The sequence below is a fragment of the Aotus nancymaae genome, unplaced genomic scaffold, assembly GCF_030222135.1.
Source record: "Aotus nancymaae isolate 86718 unplaced genomic scaffold, 86718_ANA_hifiasm-v0.15.2.pri h1tg000007l, whole genome shotgun sequence".
NCBI lineage: Eukaryota > Metazoa > Chordata > Mammalia > Primates > Aotidae > Aotus > Aotus nancymaae.
This window is the reverse complement of record NW_026988418.1, coordinates 12,209,833-12,234,700: the sequence shown is the minus strand read 5'-3', so window position 1 is coordinate 12,234,700 and position 24,868 is coordinate 12,209,833. Positions and strand designations below refer to the sequence as shown.

Below are 24,868 nucleotides of genomic sequence, written 5' to 3'. Positions count from 1 at the left end.
GTCTGGAAATAAACTAGACTTTCTGGCCTGCATTGGGTGTGTTGCCCTGAGGCTGAGACCACGTTCTTTAAAAGAAAGGTGACCAAACAAAGGTATGTTACCTCTGTTGTTATAAAAACAAATGTAATTTTATTATCTTCAGAGATATTTATTCAATGCCCACTATGTGCCAGGCACCATTATAGGTTCTGTGGAAAGAGTAAGGAACAAAGCATACAGAACTCCCTACCCGCATTGAGCTTGCGTTCCAAAATGGGGAAGCATACTGTATTAGTCTGTTCTCACATTACTGTAAAGAACTACTTGACACTGGGTAATTTATAAAGAGAATAAGTTTAGTGGATTCACAGTTCCATAAGCTTTACAGAAGGCATGGCTGCAGAGGCCCCAGGAAACTTGCAATCATGGCAGAAGGTGAAGAGAAAGCAGGCAGTTTGCACCATTCTGGAAAGGGCCTTCCTTGATGTCAGGCTAAGAAGTTTGGACAGTGGAATCTTTAAAGATCTTAAGTGGGGTTATGCCTCTGACTGAACATAGTCTGAGCAAAGGTGGGCTTGTGTGGGGCAGGCTATGGTGCAGAGGAACTGGGTGAAGGGGGTAGAACTCCTCTAATGGACAGAAGGACAGTGCGATTTTGAGGCAGAAGGATACCCAGAGCTAGATGTGGAGGATTCTGCCTTGGCTTTTCTCCCTGGGTCAGAAAGTAGCTCCCCATTGACATGCAGAAAGCACTGCCCGCTTTAGTGGTTTAATAAAAATGGAAAGTATGGGTTGGTGTGATGCTTTTAATCATTTTGGAATTGTAAAGAGCTCTGGGCTTTGGGGGCCAGGACAGCCCTGGTGTGAACATAAATTAGCCTAACTGAGTAGCTTGTGCTGTTTATGGGAACTATTTGCTGTAAATTTGGTTCTGATGCTAGAACTGTGTGTCATCCGCACAGCCCTCAGCCTCAGCATGCCTCCTTCTGAAAACTGCAAGGGTTGCTTTTGGCTTTGGCTTCCAGTTAAGAGGGTTATGAACTCCAAGAGGAGTTAGAGAGGTCCCAGTCTGATCATTAATTTGCTCATTCATTCTGCAAACAGGGACTGATCATCTACCCTGTGCCAAGCCCTTTGCCAGATACTAGGAACACAGAGAGGAGAGAAGTCCTCAAGGAGCACATAGTTACAGATATTGGTGATTTCAACAAAAATAGGGCCAGAAAGTAGTGGTCATTGCTACCTAGAGTTTCAGGAGGAGACTTTTAACAAGGGCTGTGGCTTGTCTCCTGGGAAATGTGAGGCTCTGGCCTGCTTGCTTGGATCTTGAAATGCAAAACGGGACATCAGTAAGGGTTTAGGCCAAGGGTGTTAAGTAGACCCAGGGCAGAATACTGACTCTGCCTCATTGCTAGCTGTGTGATCTTCAGAGGGACCCCTATTCTCTCTGAGACTCAGTTCCCCTCTATAGAAGGGGGTTTATAATGTTTCTCCCATGGGATTTTTGTACTAGGAACAAACACACCTCACACAGCCCTGGGCCATGGTAGACTGCCTTCAAACATTAGTTCCCTCTTACCTGTCCTGTGCTTGCCTCTTCAATGGGAATAGACTGCACTGAACCTATTCTCACTCTCTGCAGGTTCCAACATGGCCAAGGGCACACAGCAGCAAGGTCCTTCTGCATCACTGTGCCCTTCAGTGGGTTTCAGTTGTCTCAAGAATAAAAGGCAAACTCCTAAGTAGGGCATAGAAAACTCTAGAGTATGCCCTCAGCAGGACCACCTCCTAGACCTCCTCCTTGTCCTCTACATCCTAGTCATACTGGAATGTTCACCACATTGCAGTTGCACATGTGATTCCCTATCTCTGGGTCTTTGCTCACACAGAAGATTCTGCCAGGACCCACAAGCCCCCTTTCCCTTTTCTCCACCTTGAAAAATCTGGCCATCCTATAAGAAACAGTCCTAAGTCCTTCTCCTTAGGAAATTTTTCAAGATGCCCTCAGTGGTAACCTCCATGGGATCCCACAGCACTCTATGACTTCTCACATTTATCTATTGACCTCACCATCCTGAAACCTCTCTGAATGTCTTGGGAGTCAGGGAGTGAGACCGGAAGCTAATATGGTGGTGCCAATAAGAATTTGTGGCTGACCAAGCTGCCCAACGATGCTCCCAGAGAAGTGTGAAGCCCACAACAGGTAGAACATTGTCATTCCCTTTTATTACACTCGAACCCTTAAAGAAATACATGTTTTACAATGACAAACGAATGGCTCTGGGTCAGGAAGTGGTAGAGCTAGATATCCAGGTACTTTTTCACCGAAGCACATTGTCTCAGCGAGAAACATTCTTAAAGCAACAGTACTTCAGCCTTTAGTGTGTGCTAGGCAAGGCCAGCTTTGTACTTGCACAAACTGTGCAGTGGCACGGGACCCCACACTCATGAAGACCTTGCATTTAGGATTTAATGCTGTGTGATTGCTCTCTTAAAACCGTTAGCAATTTTATCTTTGAATTTCTATTTTACAAGCAAAATCTGATTGGACAATAAAGGATGCACCAGGGCTTTGGAGTCTCAGCATATACACAGTTCCACATCCTACTACCTCCCCACCTCCTCAGGCAGGGCTCTTAGTCACCTACTTTCTCACCTGCTGGTGTCCTGAGCCCCACCTGGCCTCCCTCTCTCCAAGATGGAAGTGGCAGAGTGTGTTCCGTCTTGGGGAGAAAAGGGAAAGGGAGCTTGTGGGTCCTGGCAGAGGCTTCTGCATGAGCAGCTCAGCAGTTGTCCACTCCTGTCCAGGTATCTAGCTCATCCCAGTGTGACGGTGCAATACCCTTTGGGGTTGCTATCTACAGTAGATTGGGGAAGCCAACCCATGGAAATGGGAGATGTCTGCCTGGACTTCTTGTTTTCCTCACTGGCAGATGGCAAGATGAGGAGGTATAACCAGCAGCCAGTGGGCCCTGTGGACTTAGACATCTTATCTCAGTGGGGAGGCCCTGGGCACCATGATGGTCTGCACTCACTTTGCAACCATCTCCATACCCAAGGGAGCATAACATTAAATAAGAGGTTAAAAATGCCATGCTAGGTCAAGAGAAACAGCAGAAGAAAGGGAAAGGCTTTACATTTGAGTACCTTTAATGCCATTTTTTTTTCTGCTTTTTGAATAAGGGAGGACTCTGCATCTTCATTTTGCCCAGAGCCCCATAAATTATGTAGCCAGTCTTGGTGTTAGACCCTGTAGCAGGTAACAGTAATATCAATTTAAATAATATGCACATAACCTCTGCCTTCAAGTTGGCTGTTGGGTCTAAAGTTTGGACTAAATTAGTAGATCAGCAAACTTTTTCTGTATAGGACAATAAAGTGATTTTAAACTTTGCAGGCCAAGCAATCCCTGCCACAGCTACTCACCTCTGCCTTTATGGTACAAAAGTGGGGCATAGATGGTATATGAATAAATGAGCATGACTGTGTTCCAATAAATATTTATGGACATTGCAAGAGGAATTTCACATAATTTCCACATTACAAAATATTATTTTCTTATCTGTTTAAGTTATTAAAAATATATATAAATCATATTTAGCTGTGAGCTATACAAAACAGGGAGCAGACCAGATTTGGCCAGTGTGCAGTTTGCCACCCCTGGACTAGACAATCTCCAGGGGCCTTCCAGCACCCACTCAAGTGAGTCTCAGAAAGCTGGGTCTTATTCTCCCTTTCCTTTCCCTGTTGCTTTTTTACCTTCTTTTTTTATCTACCTTTCTCTCTTTGTCATTCTCAGGTTCTCATTCTTGTTCTCTCTGTCTCTCTCACTCGTTCTCAATCATCCATCTTAATATGAGGAGCTCTTTCTTCTTTCAACTGGAGTAAGTACTGGAGCACTGGAGCCAGTGTTCTTTCTCTGTAGGGGGCCAGCTCCTGAATTCTTGTTTGACTTTGAAGCAGAGACAAGGGGGATCCAATGTGGTGCTCAACTTGCAGAAAAAATGTTGACATATTTAGGGATATAATAGGCAGATGAAGAAAAGTATGTCTTCTATTCTCTGATCCATCTTTTTTCACAGTCACATCTGGTAAATATGTTGGTGAACAGGATACAAATGCAATATTCAAGGAAGCAGTGGACAATTGTCACCATCTTCCATCTGCCCACATATAGGAGCTGGCTCAGGAAAGAAAAGGTTTGACTCAGAGAAACTGTAATGCTTCATAAGAAGAATGCAAATAATTCATAACGTTTTTTGATCACCTACTATGGACTTATAACTAGAAGACTATGAGAAGCTGAGAAGTGTGATGTAGTGTGAAAAAAAATTTAGGCTCTGGAATCAGTGAGACATGGATTTGAATCCCTCATGTGGTATTTTTTAGCTTATGCCACTTAAAAAAAGGTAACTGTAACTCCTAGAGCTTCAGTTTCCTCACCTGTGTAAGAATGCCAATGCCTACAATTCAGGTTTGTAGAAAAGACTTAGAGATTTGAGTTAAGACTCATAAAGTACCAATAACAGGTGCCTGAAAAACAATAGGCATTTATTCAATAGGAGCTGCTGGAAAGCTAGAGCCAGAAAAAGGCAGAGCCATAAGTCAAACCAAGATGTAATTGCAAAGCCCACACTTTGTCCTTTATAGAATGCTTGTAGAGTAGCAGGCCGGGAGCAGGAAGGCCCTCTGAGGAACTGTACCTGGGAAAACAAAGACTTGATCAACTATAAATAAAGACTTCCTTTTTGTTGTTTTGGTAGACCCTCTTTTTATTGTTTATTCCAGCAGTCATCCAAGTAATGCTGGACAGGAATATCCAGCAACTCTAAGTAGCTACAAAAAAGAACCATTTAGAACACCCTGACTTCTTAAACCACCAGCTATTTACCAACTCTGTAGTCTAGTTTGATTCTGCTCCTTTATTAATTTATTGAAGTGTATTATTGGGCATCTGCTCTGTGCTATGCACTATGATTCAATGGTGGGGCTACAGTGGTGAATGGGACACTGTTCTCACCTTCAAGGAGCTCACAATCCGGTAAGGAAATAAACAAACAATTATAGAATGATAGCAAAAGTATTATGATAGGAGGAAATGCATGCATAGTAAAAAATGATGTGTAAACCAACCTGCAGTGGGAGAGGAGGTTCAAAGAAAACTTACAGATAGAAGTAACGTATCACCTTATAATTTTGGCACCTCATAACTACTATAAATGGGTAATCTTGTATCACTAAGATTTGAAAAAGGAGTGGGAGGTAGGTGGCCAAGGAAGAATGTGGCAGGCAAAGGGAACAACATGTAAGAAGACATGGAGGACCACAATGAGCTATCACCTAACACCTGTTGGAATGGCTATTAGCACAAAGGATAATGGATGTCGGTGAGGATGTGGAGAAAAGGAAACCTTTGTACACTGTTGGTTGGAATGCAAGTTGTATAGCCATTATAGAAAACAGTATGGAGGTTCCTCAAAAAATTAAAAATGGAACTACCATGGCCGGGCGCGGTGGCTCACGCCTATAATCTCAGCACTTTGGGAGGCTGAGGTGGGTGGATCACGAGGTCAAGAGATCGAGACCATCCTGGTCAACATGATGAAACCCCGTCTCTACTAAAAATACAAAAATTAGCTGGACATGGTGGCACACGCCTGTAGTCCTAGCTACTAGGGAGGCTGAGGCAGGAGAATTGCTTGAACCCAGGAGGTGGAGGTTGCAGTGAGCCGAGATCGCACCATTGCACTCCAGCCTGGGTAACAAGAGTGAAACTCCATCTCAAAAAAAAAAAAAAATAGAACTACCATATGACCCAGCAACTCCACTTCCAGGTGTGTATCCAAAGAAGATGAAATCTGTATGTTGAAGAAAAATCTGCACTTTCATATTCATTGCAGCATTGTTCATAGTAGCCAAAATACATAATCAACCTAAGTGTTCATTAATGGATGAATAGATGAAAAAATGTGGTATATATACCCAATGAAATACTATTCAGTCTTTAAAAAGAAGAAACTCCTGTAATGTCACAAAGACGTTACACTAAGTGAAAAGAGCCAGGCACAGAAAGACAAGTACTATATGATCTCATTTATATGTGGAATCTAAAAACATTGAACTCATAGAAACAAAGAGTAGAACAGTGGTTGCCAGAGGCTGGGGATGGAGGTTGAGGACAGGAACATGTTGGTCATGGGGTACAAAGTTTCAGTTAGACAGGAGGAATAAGTTCTGGAGATCTTTTGTTCAGCATGGTGACAATAATTTTACTTGAAAATTGCTTAGAGAATATATCTTAAATGTTCTCACCACAAAAAAATAGCAAGTATCTGAGAGATATGATAATAGCTTAATATTATATCTGTCTCTCACATATTTATTATTTTTTTGTGGTGAGGATATTGAAGATATATTCTTAATACATCTGAGGTAGTTCTTTATAGCCACGTGAAAACAGACTCATACACTATATGTCATATCATATCATTTAACAACATATAAGCATATTAAAACATTGTATTATGCACTGTAAATATATACAATTTTCATTTTTCAATTATACCTTATTAAAGCTGAGGGGAAAAAAATAAAGTAAAAAGTAGATGAAATTTGCTTTAAAAGAAGACATGGAAGAAATAAAAAGGATTGTATGTTGCGGAATAAAGAAGATCAGCCTGGCTAATCAGGAACCCAGAATCAGAGGGGAGTGGTGGCAAGCTTGGATGCTGCAAGGCAGACAGGCAGGCAGGGGCAGCATGATCACATTAGGTAGTGTGTTAGTCTGTTTTCACATGACTATAAAGAACTACCTGAGACTGGGTAGTTATAAAGAAAAGGGGTTTAATTGACTCCCAGTTTTACAGGTTGTACATGAGTCATGGCTGGGTGGCCTCAGGAATCTTATAATTATGGCAGAAGGGTGAAGGGGAAGCAAGTACATCTTCATATGATGACAGGAGAGAGAGTGAAGGGGAAAGTGCCACAGACTTTTAAACCATCAGATCTCATGAGAACTCACTCACTATCATGAGAAGAGCAAGGGGGAAATCCACCCCCATGATCCAATCACCTCCCACCAGGTCCCTCCCCTAACACTGGTAATTACAATCCAACATGCGATTTTAAACCATATCAGTTAAATTAGACAGCATTTCGTAAATGCAGATTTGCATTTTTGAATTTTCAAATTTTAAACTTGCATTTTTGAAATTTTACTCTTGTTATGGGATAGAGAATGGATTGAGGGCATTGAAAGTAGGATCAGGGAGGAACAACTCAGCTGCGTGATCATGGATGAATTTCTTTACATTCCTGAATGTCAGTTTCTTCATCTATAAATTGGAATTATGAAACATATATCATAATATTGTGGGGCTTAAGTGAGCCAGTAAAATCTAAGTGCCTAGCCCATATAAGTGTTTATCTGTGCCCACCTCCCACCCTTCCCTGGGGCTTAGAGCAGTGTCAATTATGCAATCAGTACTAAGCAGTGTGCATCTATGGCAATTGAGTGACTGCTATCCTTGGGAAGCATCAAAATAAAGTGCCCAGTGATATTTATAGATAGTAAGTAGACAGCTGCTACTCAGGGATCTGCACCCCTAAATCCTAACCTAATATAAATCTTTCCCCCAGTGTCTTAGAGGGAAATACATCCAGCCATTGTACAACATCTGCCAAAAAACTCACCAAAACCAAACCAAACCAAAAACAAAACAAGCAAAAAACATTTAAAACTGGTGGATCCCAGTATGGTTCCTGTGTTTTGAGAGAACTCCTTTTTGCCTATTTTTTTTTTCAGAGACAGACTCACTTTGTTGCCCTTGCCCAATGGCAACAAAGCTAGACTCTTGCCCAGGAATTCCAGACTTAAGAGGCAAAGTCTCAAACTCCTGAGCTCAAGCAGTCCTCCCACCTTGGCCCCCCAAAGCACTGGGATTACAAGCATAAACCACCGTGCCCAGCCAGGAGAACTCCTTTTGAACAAGAGGCAAAGCTGATGTGGCTCTCTTTCCTCAAAACCTCATGGGGGATCTTGCGTAGCTTTCTCTGAGGGTGAGAAGAATATCTCTTCCTAAACAGAGGAGGTACTAGGACCCTTCTACCTTCTGCAGCATTTAGGAATTAAGGAATCCAGAGGAACCATTGGAAAGAGGCCCACCTCTTACACAGTGGCCCAATCAGTGCCTTTGATGAACAAAGCTCATCATGCCTTGTGAGAAGTGACATTATCGATTCTCAGGGAGAATAAAAGGAGGAGGGGAGGATATCAAGATCAGAGAATCCTTGTGGGGCTATATTAACACTATCTAGATGTGTATTTCCAACTTTAGCTGGAATCCATCTTTGACTGGAAGCTTTGAAAGGGGCCTCGTTATTTAGAGAAAACATTTCATTTGGTACCAAATCAGGCCCAAGTGGATATTCCCAGTGCCATTAAAGATGGTAAACTGAGAACAAAAGAGGTGGTTATCCCCTGAGAGTTTAAAATGCAAACAGAGCCAAAATCTTAATGACTGACAGATACATGTGAAAAGTCAGCATTCACTATGTGAACTATAATGAATGAACAAGATAATGAAAAAGTTCAAACCCACTAAATCATCTTTTAAAAAAAGAATTAAAACAACAGTTCAATACCATATGATACCTATTATAGTAACAACAAAAAAATTTAAGTTATAATCCCACATGCTGGCAAGGCTAAAGTAAAATCTTTATCTCACACACTATTCATGGAAATGTAAACTGGAGTGCTCCTACCAGAAAGCAATGTGGCAATATGTACCAAGTGTATTAGAAAGGTACAAACTTTTACACCCAGGAATTTTACTTATGGCTATTCGTCTTACCCATGTTACCCAACTAAAGAAAAAAAGTATATTCAGGGAGATGTTTTTTGTGATCTTATTTATATAACCAAATAATAACAGCCTAAATGTCTTACATTAAAATTTAACTAAACCATGCACATTCCATAAATGGAACATTATGAAGTAATTAAAATAACATTTACAATGATTATGTAACAGTATTGGGAACATTCTTATGATATAAACTAAAAATAACAGAATACACAAAGTCACAACAGCATGTTAATGCCATAATTATATGTTTGTTTTTAATATATAATTATTACATTATACATCAGAAGCACAGATACTTAAACCAGGGCTAGAAAAAAGCATGGAAAAAATTAAAATAGCTGTTGGTCATTAATGATCATGGAAATCCAAATCAAAACTACAATGCAATACCACCTTACTCCTACAGGAGTGGCCATAATCAAAAAATAATAGATGTTGGCGTGGATGTGGTGAGCAGAGAGCACTTCTACACTGCTGTTGGGAATGTAAATGAGTACAACCACTATGGAAAACAGTGTGGAGATTCCTTAAAATAAGTAACACTAGAACCCCATCTGAACCAGCAATCCCACTACTGGGTATCTATCCAGAGGAAAAGAAGTCATTATACAAAAAAGATAATTGCATACACATGTTTATAGCAGCACAATTCACAATTGCAAAAATGTGGAACCAACCCAAATGCCCATCAATCAATGAGTGGATAAAGAAACTGGTATGTATATACAATGGACTACTACTCAGCCATAAAAAGGAATGAATTAATCGCATTTGCAGTGACCTCGATGAGATTGGAGACTATTATTCTGAGTAAAGTAACGCAGGAATGCAAAACCAAACATTCTATGTTCTCACTCATAAGTCGGAGCTAAGCTATGAGGATGCAAAGGCATAACAATGACACAATGGACTTTGGGGACTCTGGGGGAAAGGATGGGAAGGGAGTGAGGGATAAAAGACTACAAATGGGGTGCAGTGTATACTGCTCAGGTGATGGGTGCACCAAAATCTCACAAATCACCACTAAAGAACTTACTCATATAACCAAATACCACCTTTTCCCCAATAACCTACGAAAATTAAAAAAAAAAAAAAGCTGTTGTGATGTTGAGATTTTATATGTATTTTTCATTTTTTATGTTTATATCATTGATATAATTATTTAATACTGTATAATATGGTAAAAGCATTTTTAAGGGCATGGGCTTCAGAATCAAAAGCTCAGTTTAAATCTTAGCTCTATCACTCTCTGTATGACTTTGAACAATTAACGTCTTTGAGTTTCAGTTTTCTCATCTCTAAAATGGAGTTAAATGCCTGCCTTATGGTACAGAAATGTTGTGAGGATAAAAGAAGTAAACACAAGTAAAGCATTATTTGCATAGTAGATGTTCACTAAAATTTTAAATCTTAATTAACTTTTTAAGAAAGCATTTGTCAGTTTACAAAGATATATATTTATCAAAAAATTGAAATAACTTAAAAATGTGTTAGGAAACTTAGGCAAGGGAAAATAAAGGCAGTTCAAGAAATGTGAATTTCCCTCATTTTTCCAATTCTTGTCTATACAAAGTGTAAGGGAATTTTAGAATATTGTTGAGAAGTAAGAAATAAACAATGCTTGTTTTTCAAAACTTCTTTTTCAGTAACAAAGAAAAAAAAGAGACATCTTTTTCATTACATGCTACTTCTAAACACAAGCAAGCATGTTTGCATGCACACACATGCACACACACACTCTCACACACACACACACTCACACACACACACACTGACCCCTCTCAACAGACTTCAAGATGTGTCCCTGGAGAACCAAGAAAATAACATTTTGGTCTTTTTTTTTTTCTTTATAGTGAACACATTTGCTTTCCCCATGTAACAAAAGGTATCATTTTGCTTTTAATTATGGGGTTGTTATTATGCATTGCTTTTATTTGGCAAAGATGTTTGTTTCAGGAAAATTAATTTAGACAGTTCCATTTTTCAAGCAACAATACCTTCTGTCCCAGGCTTACAAAGGACAATTAGATCTGGATTCTTTCCTCATAATCAAGCTGGCAATTTTTTGTGGAAAGTCTTGGTCAATCAGCATAGAATGGAGCTTCCATGAGAGCCAGTCAAATGCAGAAAATAGATTTTTATGGCCTGGCACTTTTACTTCCTGGAGTATATAACTCTGACATCGTGAAGAGGCATTACTCCGGCTGGGCAGGAATACAGATTAATGTTGCATCACTTTCAGTGCCAGAGTTTTATTTTGAATATCATGATATTTTTCACAGGAACTCCACAGTGTCGTGCAATTCAGCAAACATGACTGAGAGCCTGCTATGTGCCAAGTATAGTGGTAGGAGCTGGAGATACCAATCTGAATCACACAGTGTCCTTGCCGGCAAAAGATCACAGTCAGATGGCTCAGACAGATCATTGTAACACACAGCAATAACGTCTGTGGCCAAGGTGCTGAGTGAGCCTTGAGACTGTACCTGGCCCAGCCTGGGAGAACAGAGGCAGCTTCCAGAGGGAGGTGATGTATGAGAGAAGTCATATATAAGGAAAGAGAGGAAGAAAGACTTTCCAAGCAAAGGATTTTGGAATTAAAAATTAAAGTTTTACCAGACTATACCATTTATCAAGAGGTTATATGTCAAGCACGAAGCTAACTGCTTTACTCGTAGGTGGGTTTTGTTAAACCTATTTCAAGTATTTAACTGACCTGTCCGTGGTCACTTAGACAGTGTGGGGCAGAGGTAAATTGTTGATTACTACACCAAGTTAGTGGCAAAGCTGGGGCCAGAACACACAACTGTTGGCTTCCAAGTGTTCCTGATCCATTTCATTCAGTCTATACTGCAGTTTTGTGTGGAGCTACTGTGAGCTACTTTGTACAATTGCTGAATCCGAAGGAGAATGGAAACCCAAAAAGATATTATTGAAAATGTGCTTGAGTGTGATAGGATCTTTTTAAAAGTCACACCCTCCAAACTCTTTCTCCTAACTAGAGAGTGACGTTGATACTCAAAAAAATCTGAAGTTTTCATGCTTTAATGTTTTATCTTTCAAAAGGGAATTTTATATTCTATCCTATTACTATAGTAATATTTCTTGTAACATAAAACTTCTGAGTAAAGTTATATTCGAGTTTAAAAACATTTAATCCCCATTTTAGAGATGGAAAAATGAGAAAGAGGTGAAGTCATTTGTTCAAGGACTCTACAGCTGGTGAATGTGTAAGCTAGGACTTGCCCGATTGTTTTTTGCTCTGATCTGTGGCCCAGAACGGGGGCTTCTTGTTCTGGCACCATTGCTCTCACTGCTACCATAGCTCACCTATCTCTGTGCTCCTAATCCTTATTCAAACGACACAGGGGAGTTCAGTCTGCAGCTGTGTCACTACAGGAACTGGGCAAGTCCTACCACGCCATAGGCCTCAATATACCCTTTCTAAGGACCCCAAGGATATAATTGTCAGTCATGACCTTGCACCTAGTATCATCTAATTTTGCCTATCCTTATTTTTTCCTCCATGTCTTTAATTGCATTATTTTTATTCTGTTATATTTCTTTTATTGTAAGAGCTTCAAATTCTTTTTTGGAATTAGTATATTTTATATTAAATCATCAAATATGTAAAGAAACAAACAATGTGGTGTTTCAGAGAGATTTACTGACAGTCTTAAGAATTGAATGTCAAGCATAACAGACCCATACTTGGAGAGAAAAGGTAGCTAGGGCCTCATTGCCAACCTAGGTTTCTTTCCTTTTATTGTGTCTTAAAAGTTTGCCCAACTTCCTTAATGCAAAGTAAAATAGTTCCCATCTTTTGGGGGCTACATTAATTACCACCTCTTAAAGGAAGCCCTCTTGGTAACTCTTCAGTTAAAACAGCTTGAATCAAATAAATAACATAACTTTGGAACTCAGAACAAATTACTAATTAAACGATTCCCCTTCCTCTACTTCCCACCCCACTACTTTGCTTTCTTAGACAATTTTTTCTGGGCATTTTTCCTTTTCTAGGCCCTGGGTTATAGACATAAATCTGCTTTGTCTACCATATTGAAGGAGAGATATAAGCAAACAGTATAGAACAATATGGCATGTGACTTGGAGCAGATCCCTTTCCTTCTGTGGCCTCAGCTTACTCTTCTTTAAAATAGTTGGGCTAATGAATCTCCAAAGACCCTTGCTCTGACATTCCAGCAGATTTGGGATAGCCTCATGCATGCTGCATCTTAACTTCCTTAATGAAGAGTAATCATAGCACTGAAGTATAATCTGAAGTCCTGAAAGGCATACCTTTTTAATTCTAAAGTTTGATTCCACAAAAATAAATGCTATGACTTATTCAAAACATATAAATATTATAATCATGAAACTTGCTCTGGCAATAAGCTAAAACACCACATCTGCAACAAACATCTCAAGGCCCTATCAGGGAACAGGTATTTTTTAAAAACTGTAGATATATGAAAAATACTGAGTTCCTCATGTTGAAAGAGAAGGCAGAGGGTGGAACATGAAAAGAGAAGAGGTAGACTAATATGTAACCATCCAACTGTAACATGAGACACATTAGGTAATCAATGCCTAGATGCTGTGGGGCCCATGGGTGCACTGGCCGGACATTTGTCAGCCTTGAGCACAACCTACTGTCATTTGAAATATCTGTCTGTTCTTGCAGGTCCCCACATGGCCTTGTAAGGCTAGAGCAGAGAACTACTGCCCTAGCATGTAATCTTCTGACTCATAACTGGAACAGCCTTCCTCTTGCTGTCTCTTGCTGCCTGGGTCTGTCCTGCAGAGCAGAGGAAAGTGAAGTTCTCTAGCACAACCCCCATCTGACTGTGTAAGGCTTTAGGATGAGGCATGTTTTATTTCTCTCCAGCAGGAGTAAGGGTTTCAGCTGTTTATCCAGTGCTTTTTAGGAACTTGATCAAGGCTTCTGTATTCTGTATTCGTCTAACACATATCTAGACCGAGCCCACACTGCCAGGAGACTTAAATGCTGTCCTTTTTCCATGGAGCTTAGACTGTAATGAGAATAGCATTAATCAAATATAAACACAAGTAAATAGAGAATTTCAAATTGTGGACACTATGGAGGAAAAGTACAAAAGATGACACTGGAGTTGTAGCTTCTTTCACTCCCTTGTGCAGAGGCTGCTCCAGGTGTGTGGACACCCATGGCAATTCATGCTGCTTTTCTGCCTCTAAACCTGCGAAGAAACCAAGATTTTTTCCTCATCCCTCACAACTAACTGCTGTCATGGCTAATGGAGCATAGGCTTCAGGGGCAATCACTATGGGTTTGAGTATAGGTTTTTCCACTTAACAGCTTTGACCTTGAGTAAGTTTCTTCCTTTGTACAAACGGGCAACAATACCTGCCTCAAGCGGTCATTGTGAGGATTGGTATATACAAAGTGCTCAGCAAATGGCAGCTGCTTCAGCCATTACTTGCAAATTGTCTTTGCAGTTTTATATGCTCCTCTCTATTTCCACTTGCCCTGCTTTCATGCAGGCGGCCAGAGGCTGAACCAAGATGCTCCTTTAAGTTGCCCTGGGGATGAAAGATACTTGCATGCCTGAATTTTCCAATAAAAGAAAGCTATAGGAGCAGAAACTACTCTGCAAAATATATTGACGCAATCTCATAGGTGCAGCCCCAGGTGCTGTTTGCTACCCCACTCTGCTTCCCACTGGATTATAATCCTTAGTTGTGGGATATTATTTCAGCCTTGAGTGATGTCCACTCTTGTCCACTCTGTCTCTGAGTAAAATGCTAAAGCATTTTTTATTATTCTGACAGGGGTAAGTCCTGGAAAGGGAGGGCGAGCCTCCGCCACTGTTCAGGTTTCCCTTGAAGGTGGTGAGGTTGAGAGGTGATCAGGTATAGCATCCAGATATCAGTCAGTGGACCAAGGTAAAGCTTGAGGGATACTGTGAACCCTGTTCAGAATACCTTTTCCCATACTTTCCTTGGGAACACTTACCATAATTGAAATAAATTTATAGTGTATGATTATTTGCTTAACATACCTGTCTTTCCCACTTCACTATTAGTTAGTTAGCTCTTTGAGGGCAGGGGCTGTGTCTTTCTCACTCTATCCCCAGCAAGATGCCTGGTACATACATAGCAAATGCTTCATTGGCATTTGTTGAATTAACAAATAAATATATGGAGAGTTATAGAGTTGAGACAACGTGTTATCTGGGAAAGCCATGTTGCCCATCAGTTGTTCAGCAAAAGGAGAGGTAGAAAGAAAGTCTTGTCAAGGGCAGGAGCCAAGGTTGGAAGCAGGTAAAGTGGTGGTGCACAGAATGGTCATGGATATAGAAGGCTTGGGGGTGGACGTGACCTCAGGGCCTTGAGATAAATGTTTCCCAAATTTTGATGATCCCTGCTCTCTTTCCTCACAGAGGTGACTGGCCCCTCCCCACTCCTTCCTCCTGCCAGATGAGGATCAGTCTGCTACATATTACACTGACTGACATAATTACAGGCCCAACTTTATTGTCTGCAACTTGGTTCTGAAAATAATAGGTACTTTTTTGTTTGTTTTCCAAATAGGTAATCTTTTGATGTGAGTATTATAATGTAAAAACTGCTTTTTCAAATACTACATACAACTCGTGGAGAGTTTTGGCACCCTCCTTGAATGCCAAACTAAGGAATCTAGTCTTTCCCAAAAATGCAATGGAAATCATTAAATTATTCAAAGAAAAGAGCAAATTTAATTTTAGAATGATCAGTCCTGTAGCCAGTGAAGAGGCTACAGTTGGAATAAGAGAGATTAGAAGCAGTAAGTTTAGAGAGAGGCCTGTGCTACATAAAATATATTCCAGGAAGTAGGCTGCCCTTGGGGATAGGGCAGGGAGGGGGCATGGGATCTCTACATGCCTAGAAAGTGACTATGGCTGGGGGAGGGGATGAACTGAGCAGAGAAGGGTGGGGCTACAGGAACGGAAAGGGCTTGAGCCCTGAAGCCAAATGTGTGCCTATGCACCTGTGGCCCCTGTTTCTGGAGAGTGTTGATTCCCAGGTCCTCCCCCTGATGGCTGGCTTGGAGTGACAGGAGAATGCCTGGGGATTACTGGTGCTCTTCTTTAAATTATCTCCAGTCTATGCTGTGAAAGACTGACTTTTCCCCAAATAGCTATCTTGCACGAAACACAGAAAGCAAAACAGAACACATAATCAGTGACTATTCTCTTCTACCACGCAGAACCCCACACATCAAACCAGCCACTGAGCTCCCAGAACACCACGTCCCTTCTCATTCTGGGAGGTAATTGCAATGCAGTCGTGACCAAAATGAAAAGTCCATTTTTAACCATAGACTCGTAACTACCCATCAAGATGAAGAAGGCCAAATTCTCTGTGGCCCAATTCCTGGGTCCCCAAGAAAGAAAGAGTTTTCACAAACATTATGGGGACAGTGCATGAGTGTTGTATGGGTATGTTGATGTGTGTCTATTGGAAGACAAGGGGTAAAACTAAAGACCTCTTTTGGTGACCAATTCAGTGGGACCCTATCTAGTTGCCATGCTGGTAGCAAGTAATCACCAAATCTTAATGGAGCATTATCTGTTGGTCAGGTGCTAGGCCAGTCCCTGAGAGGAGAGAAATAACAAGGGCACAGCCCCTGCCTTCAGGAAACTCACACAACCACTAGAGAGGATGGAGGAATAAGGAGGAAATATAACACGATGCTGCTCTGAAGGGGAAGGACCAGATCTAGCATAGCCTTGGCCAATTAAGAAATGCTTTACAGCAGAGGTGACATGAGTTAAGAGCCAAATAACAAGCAGGAATTAGTTAGACAATTTCTCACTAGTTTGGATGTGGGGTTGTTGTTCCAATTGGAGGAACAACGTGCAAAGGCAAATGACGAAAGCACAGCAAATTTGGCAACCAGAAGTGGCTGATCACAGGTGGAGCTCAAAGTCAGAGAGGACAAGAGATGGAAGGCAGGAGCCAGGTTATAGAAGTCCTCCAATAGCCACCTAAGGCTAAGACTTTGTCTTACAGGCGTCCTGATGTGTTTTAAAATGTGCATTTCTAGAAAGCTCACTCCAGCTGCAGTGTGGAGGATGACCTGGAGGAGGGAAGACTAGAAGCTGGGAGATCTCTAAGAAGCTGTCGTAAAGGGATAGGTACCAGATAGTGAGAAACCCAAAGGTTCAGCCTGAGGTGACACAGAGCTGTAGCCAGCACTCGGAATTCCTAGTTTTCAACCAGTGCATTCCTCCACCCTGCCTGTTGCTCCCCTGTTTAGAGTGATTCTTCCTTTTTCTCTTTGCTTCTCCTTCCTGTTAGGTCCCTGGAGGTTGATGTATACTCTTTTTATGGCTGAGAACCTCATTGCCAGCTAGCTTAAGTAACTTGCTTAAGATAACAGAGCTGAGAGGTTATAGACTCAGAATTCACCTTTGTGTGTCTGATTTTGAATCCAGCACTCTTCAGAATGCTTTCTTGGTTTTTTTTTTAATGCTTTCTGTAACTGTAGTCATAGGGACTTCAGATATGAAAAAATAAAAGAGTATCTTCCAAGTTGAGTATGGCCCGAAGAGTCTCCCAGATTCAGAATCTTTTACTATATTGGTAGGCTGCAGTAGCTGGGCTTTTCAAACAGGCTCCTTGTGACAAAATAAGCAAGTGTTTATCCTACTGGTATCTTGTTGATTAATGTTACCTTCCCTGAAAAGAAAAAGATTAGAAACAAAATCACAGTAGTAAGATCAAATGTATTAGTTATGACCATAAATATATGTGACTTATACTTTCCTATTTCAAAACAAAGACTCAGCCTGGGATGAAAAATAATATGAACATAATGTTGCACAAGATTAGAATTGTACTTCGTATATTATATATAAATACAATCTCATTAAATATATACACATAGTGAGAAAGGTGATAAGAAAATACACCAAAATATTAACTATGGTTCTCTTTTAGTGGTAGGATTTCATTACTTTTTACTTTTACTCTGAATTTTCTGGAAATATTCCCAGTTCTTGGTTGCAATTGACTCAAAGTAATTTTTCTACTTTTATTCTGAATTTTCTGAAAATTTGGAAAATGACAAAAATCAGCATGTGTGATTTTCATAATTATGAAAATTTTAAAGATAGCTTCTTTAATTTAGGACAACTATGGTTTTCAGCAAGAATAATTGAATCCAGAAAAGGTCTAAAGTTCTTGGATGAGGTGTCTAATTAGCCCAGCTTTTAGAACTTCCACCTTTGGAGAAGTCCACTGTGACTAGAGGTAGGGTGACATGGTACTAACATAACAGCATTCACTGGATGCATGGGGGAATAATGGATAACTCCTGGAGCAAGGGTGCTGGTGGACAATTCCTTAAGCATCCACTATAGATACTCTGGCAGTCCCTGTATACCCAATTCAGAGGTTACTCCTGTTGACCTTAGAATCCCCACCCTCCATGTTCTTATGGAGTCATACTCAGCATTCACCACACAGCGACTAAGCACAGAAATTGGTTTCTTCTGAATGTCCATGGGGCACCATGTTTATCAGGGAAAGCTGGATGCAGGAGTTATACACAGCCAGGTGTCCACATATCTATTCCTGATTGACCCAACACTGGCATACCCACATTCCTTCAGCAGTCCATAGAATACCACACAGGCACATTTGGATACATTCCCCTCTATCCAAATGTGGACTTCTTTTGTCTGAGAAGAATGTCCTCTCCCCCACCCCAAACATACACACACATACAAAACCACTGTTACACATAAGAAGGCTCTGCCTTCCTTAGTCTCTCTCAGTCAGCAACCAATTGTAATAATTTGGTAATTCTTTTTTTTTTTTTTTTGAGACGGAGTCTTGCTCCCTCACCAGGCTGGAGTGCAGTGGGGCAATCTCAGCTCACTGCAGCCTCCACCTCCTGGGTTCAAGTGATTCCTTCACCTCAGCCTGCCAAATAGCTGGGACCACAGGCGCGTGCCACCATGCCCGGCTAATTTTTGTATTTTTAGTAGAGACGGGGTTTCACCATGTTGGCCAGGATGGTCTTGATCTCTTGACCTCGTGATCCGCCCACCTTGGCCTCCCAAAGTGCTGGGATTACAGGTGTGAGCCACCATGCCTGGCCTAATTTGTTAATTCTTTATGTCCAACATGCCCCTGTCTGTATGTAGCAGACTGTGCATTATTAGTCAAATTCTATAAACCGTGTGCTCTATTTTTACAAATATAAAACTGTCACACAGTTTTCTTTGGCAATCTGAAATGATTGTGCCAGGTCGACTAGTAAGGAAAATTTTCACTTTCATTTCAATCCTTTTATTTTTGAATGACTTTGAGGGAATTATTTAAATATTCCAGTTTCTTAGCTAAATATTGCAGAGTCATTCTGGAACATACACTTTTGTTTTCATTTGCATATAGAACATGCACATTTTGTAATCCTATTTTAAGAGCTAGAGGTTAAAACAATAGCCTACACATACCTGTTTGTGCCAGTAGGTGGTGCATACATATGTCAGTGATCTATAGGTTAAATGGCTTGTCACCAGGTAAGTGTTAATTTATCACCACAGAGATGGTACAGCCAGTACAGAAGCCCTCCCAGAGGAAATGGATTGACAGTATTCCTGGCTACAGAAATGGCAGGAGGGCAAGAAACCCCAAAGATGTAGCAGAGGAAAACTCTTGGAAAAGAAAGAGTATGTTTACTCTCCATCCTGGTTGATTCCTAATCAACAGGGTCATTGTGAGGAGTAATAGCATCATTGAAACGTTTAGCTAGATGGCATCAAACATTCCTTTCAGACCTTTGTTCTGGGAACTCGAGTACGGAGGTGAAATGACTTAACTCTGTCCTCAAGTAGGATCCTAGTGAGAAAGACAGACAATGAAGACAGTACATGATACTTTCTCCTAGTGAGAAAAACAGTACATGAAAAAGACAATGAAGACAGTACATGATACTGTCATGTATCATGTATAGTCATGTATCATGTATAGTCATGTATCATGTGTAGTCATGTATCATGTATAGTCATGTATCATGTACTGTCTTCATTGTCTTTCTTACTACTTGAGGATCCTAGTGACATAGGCTTTGCAAGATGCATTGGAGGACGGTATGAAATTCTGCTCTTAGGAAGGGAGATGACGTGGTTAGGTTTGGGAGCTGGTGTTCAGACAAGACTTCATGAAAGTCTTGAGAAGTGGAGAGAGATTTCTGGGAAGATTTCAAGAGGGTAGACAGAGATGATAGCATAAGCAAAGGCATGGAGGTTTGAGAGGATAATGTATGTGGATTTGGGGACTAGTTCAGCTGAGTTCAGCAAATACTTATGAGAGCAACTCTGTGACATGTGCTTATTTTACTAAGATTAGTAACAGATGTTCTAGACCCTTAAGATGCTCCTCATCTAGTGAGGAAAATTGATACATGCACAGAAAACTGCAATGTGAGAGGACAGTTAAAATGTGATCCCTTTTAAATTCTGACTTTGTCCTTTGAGCCCCCAGTGTGCTGGCTACAGGTTCTCAGGGAGTTTCTACATCAGAAGAGGGAGCCTATAAACACACTACCTGGTTGCATTTGGCTCACAGTCACCGGTGGATTTCAGTCTCACTTGCTCAGTTTAGGGTTGTGAGGTTTGAGGCCAGAGACAGAAGAGACAGGACACAAGCCCAGCCCTGTCTGACTCTGTCAAGTTATCTTCCCTTTTTTCTTTAAAGAATCCTAGGCATAGAGTCACCATTTAGCAATAGTTCTTAATTAGAAAAAAATACATTTCAGATAAATAGGCCATCTTTACCAACTGCGATCATCAGAAAGTCAAGTGTATGATAAAAGGACATAATGGATTCTTCCCTTATCTATGAAGAAAGTGCCAAGCCACATAGGTTGGCCTTGGGAAAGACAGCTTGAGCCAGATATCCCACTGGCCTGATTCCGTATTAGGGAAGGAAGAAGGTCTGGCTCAAGTGTTCCTTCTAGCCCACATGGGTGGGTGGGTGGGTGTTTCATATCAGTGCTAGAATATTTTTTTCCTGTGTAGATTAGTGACATCTTAGAGTTGCATTGTTTGGCTGAAAATGTCAACTGGAATGAGTTATAAGCTGGCAGGAAAACAGGTATGTGTGATTGGGAAGGAAATGAAGGGCTCTGGAGCTCCTTTTAGGTATATAAGTCACTGAAGCAAGGGGTAGAGAAATCTTACAGAGATTTTGACTGAAACAGATCAAAGTTAATGGAGAAGGAGAGTGACCCTGAGGAGAAGGAGATCTGAGACCAGGTCTTATGAGTAAGGAAGAAAAGACCTGGGAATATTTAGACTGGAAAGAAGACAACTCATATCTTCTTCAGCTCTCCAAACTATTGTCAAGGACTGAGGTAGCTAGAAATTGTGATTATGTCATCAGGAAGCAGCTTTTAACCTTACTCAAAGTAGAGCTGTCTAACCAAAAAAAGTAGTGGATTCTCTACCAAGAAAGGAGACGAAACAGAAACCATTCATACAACTGGTGGGGACATTGAGGAGGGGGTTCCTGCCCTAGTGGCAGATCAAATCTCTGGGATTTAAATAAGTAAAATTCATGAGAAAGTAAGAGGCAGCTTATGTAAACCAAGGATCGGATGTTCTATAATAACAACAGCATCAATACTAAATAGATCTTTTTACTGAGAACCTTTTAAGTACCAGGCATCATGATAGATGATCTATATGCATTGCCATATTTCGGACTTTAGAGCCAGAATCAGAACTGACTAAATTTTAAACCTGACCCTGCCATTTAATGAAGATGTCTTGGACAGACAGTTTCTTCTCTCAAAATATCATGTCTTTCTCCTACACAATTGCCAAGAGTATGAAAAAACGATACATCAAAGTACTTAGTGCTCTGCCGGACCTACAGTTAGTTTAAATATGGTTCTGCCTTCCTCTTTCTGCTTAGGCAGAATTTCAGGAAGCCATTCTTGGATAGAGGCAAGTTAAAGAGGGAAATGCAGGGGAGGTAAAATATGGCAAGGCCTCCACTGCACAAAATACCAGATGATTGAAAGCTCCTGCAATTTGTAACCTAGAGCAATGACTCTCAAAGTGGAGTTTGTTTGGATACCTTTTAAGAAAACAGAAACAGAGATCTAGAAAAAATCAAGTGTAGGAAAGAGAAAAAGTCAGCAGGAGGACTGAGCTTAAGGAATCCTGACTGAAGTCTCTAAGAGGGCTGCTTACCACTTCGCCAGCTGCAGCCTCCTGTACCCCCTTCTCTACCCTCAGGGTTTCATGGCATCCAGTCTAGGACAGTAGCTGTGCTGTGATAGGGAAGAGGCCTTTTGAGATATTGATCACCTCATCCCTTGGGACTGCCAAAGCCAGTTGCTTCCAAACATAAGCTGCCTCATCCCTATCGCCTAGTGTGCTAGACAAATTCTATTCTGTGTGAATATTATGTGGTAAAAAAGGAGAAAGATTTGGTTAGAAAAGGAATGGTTGATCATTGCTAATTGAAATTTTTATAGTATTGTGAGCAGACTAAGAATGAAACAAATCCACAAATATCTTGGTTAAAAAGAAGTATCTAGAGGGTGGCAGTACTACAGGCACTCAAGGCAAAGAGCACTGCCAATATATCAGACAGCCAGTGCAGCCAGTATGAGCAAAGGGAAATCTAAAGCTATCTGGTACAGAAGAATGAGCCCATGACTGGGAAACTTCCTTCTCTGTGACTCTAGGTGAGCCACATTCTGCTCAGGGCCTCATTTTCCATAAGTATGGTATAATTAGATTGAGAGACCTCTAAGGCCCTCCCTCTCAGTTCTAATCACCTATACTTCCAAACAAAAAGCCCATCCATCCCCTTTTTCTCCAGGGTACAAACCCTTTCTGCAGAATTGGAAGTGAATACCACATTCAGTATAATTTACCCTGGGGTATGTCCAAACATCCTCTTTGCATGTCTGCCCTGACCTGCTAAGCACAATTTTGGCTCGAATCAGTACTCTCACAGTGTGTTTTCTTTTGCAGCAACAGCGACAGCTTGACCTCCTGACGATAACCAGCCCTGGTGAGTAGATGTGGCCCTTATGCCTTGGCTTTTCCTTCTTTCCTGAATGATGCCTTGTTGCCTATCCAAATACAATTCCTGCCCTTCTCCTTTGCCTCCTTGAATGAACAGCAGAACTCTTGTGCTGTGAACCATTCTTCTCCTCCCCTACCCTCTGCTCCACAGGCAGCTTATTTTTTTCCTGCCAACTCTGTGCTGCCTCCTCTTGACTGTGGATGGCAGGGCTGGTACTCTGGATGTTGTTGCATATTCTAGGGTCGAGTTCTCTCCAAATCACTCATTGGACTCGGGTGTCAAGGAAGTGTCCTGGTCTCCTGAGAAATAAGTTATAGAGTCATGCAGGATGGAGAATCTGCTTGGAAAGTGCCATGGAATGAAGGGAGGATGGCTCATAAGGTTGGGCTAGTCTGGGAAAGTGAGCAGGTTTGGTTGGTAGTGTAGAGGGTCAAGACTTTTGTCTCTCATTATTAAAGGAAGGTCAGCTCCCCACAAAAAGCTGTGACCATGACCATGGGATTAAAAGGTCATTTTTCCCCTCTATAGCTGACATCTAGCCTAGGAGAGGCTGAGCAATTTAATTCTTTCAGAGAGGTATTTTACTCTGGATTGGAAACTTAAGGCAAAATTGGACAAAAAGAGATACTGTTCTCTCTTAGGATTATGGGGATGATGGTGCTGGCAGGGTTAGTGAGCATTTGAGAGTTGATGTGGGGCTTATCTTCATCCATGGGTGATATTCAAAATACTTAACAGCCATCCGCTATACTAAGCATTTAAACTTTGGTTACCAGACTGTGGGGAGATGGTGTCCTGGAGGAGGAGCTGGTGTGGCACAAGGGTCACATGGCAGGTTTGTGGGTCTCAGGGGATGGCTAATTACCAATAAACTTGGATATGTTTCAATATATTAGTAACCAGCATGCCTGAACTATGTCAGCCCTGCCTTCCATCAAGCCTAGCATGCCGTATCCATGGGCCAGTGCCTCACTTTCAAAGAGATGGAGATATTGCCCTCTGCAGTCACTATCCTAGCAATTATCTGGTCTACATAATGAGGGTATAGAAAAGTGACTGCAACTGTAAGGTCTATTCACCTAGTTTAGGTACCCTTACAGTAGTTCTGTATCTGATAGAACTCATTGCGCTTGAGACTTCAGAAGCATAAAGACAAAACTAGTTTGAAAAAGGTTTATTCCATAGAATGATCTACATTTAACATATATGTGATTAACATATATAGAAATTCCAAATCATGGGCTGACATGACTAGAGTGGCTCACTTGTATGACCTACCAATTCCTCCTAAGGTGCTGGTGAGGGATTATCTTTGTCCAATTTGGTTTAGTTGCTTTTAATCGTATCCTGTTCTGTTCCACAATGCACTGTCCATATTGCCTGCTTTCACATCTCAGTTTCATCAGGTCACACCCGGTATGATACCTAAGTATGAATTGGAAAGAGGATCTGTTTCCAATTGCTTTAGAGGCAAATCTTCAGGCTCTGTTAAGTGCATTTCTTTTGTACAAGCTCTTTCTGCTCCTAATTACCACTGCACAAATTCAAGCAAAGTAGTTGTGACTCTTTAGTACACTCCATTTAGACAGTTTTGGGATTGAAAAAATCAGCACTGCCAGAGTTTGGAGTGGTTTATTATTATGCCTCCTCTTAGACAAAAAAAGAGTATATTTTGGGCCAGGGCATCCAAAAAGGTGTGTTATGGCACACTGGTGTACTGCAAATGGGATATACTTGTGTAATGTTGTGAAATATTGATCCACTCAGCTCTCAGGGACACAGGTAGGACCTAGGGCAGCAGGAGACCCGCCGGTGGTAGCCTGCACTCCGATGTGTCAGACAAATATTATCCATGTGTGCCATGACTTGGAAAGGTTAGGAAGCACCATTGGACCATGCAATTATCTGGATGACTCTATTCCATGTCAAAAGAACTGTTA

The 24,868-nt window shown here is 41.0% G+C and overlaps 1 protein-coding gene across 6 annotated transcripts in view; it reads left to right on the top strand.

The window, feature by feature from the left end:
• LOC105705079 (BEN domain-containing protein 5) overlaps positions 1–24,868 on the top strand; it is a 1,464,486-nt gene that overhangs the window by 1,087,295 nt on the left and 352,323 nt on the right. For all 6 annotated transcript variants that reach the window (XM_012434679.2, XM_012434678.3, XM_012434677.2 and 3 more), the window contains one exon: positions 22,874–22,913. In XM_012434679.2, the coding sequence (XP_012290102.1) occupies positions 22,874–22,913 (40 nt within the window). The remainder of the gene's footprint in view (positions 1–22,873; positions 22,914–24,868) is intronic.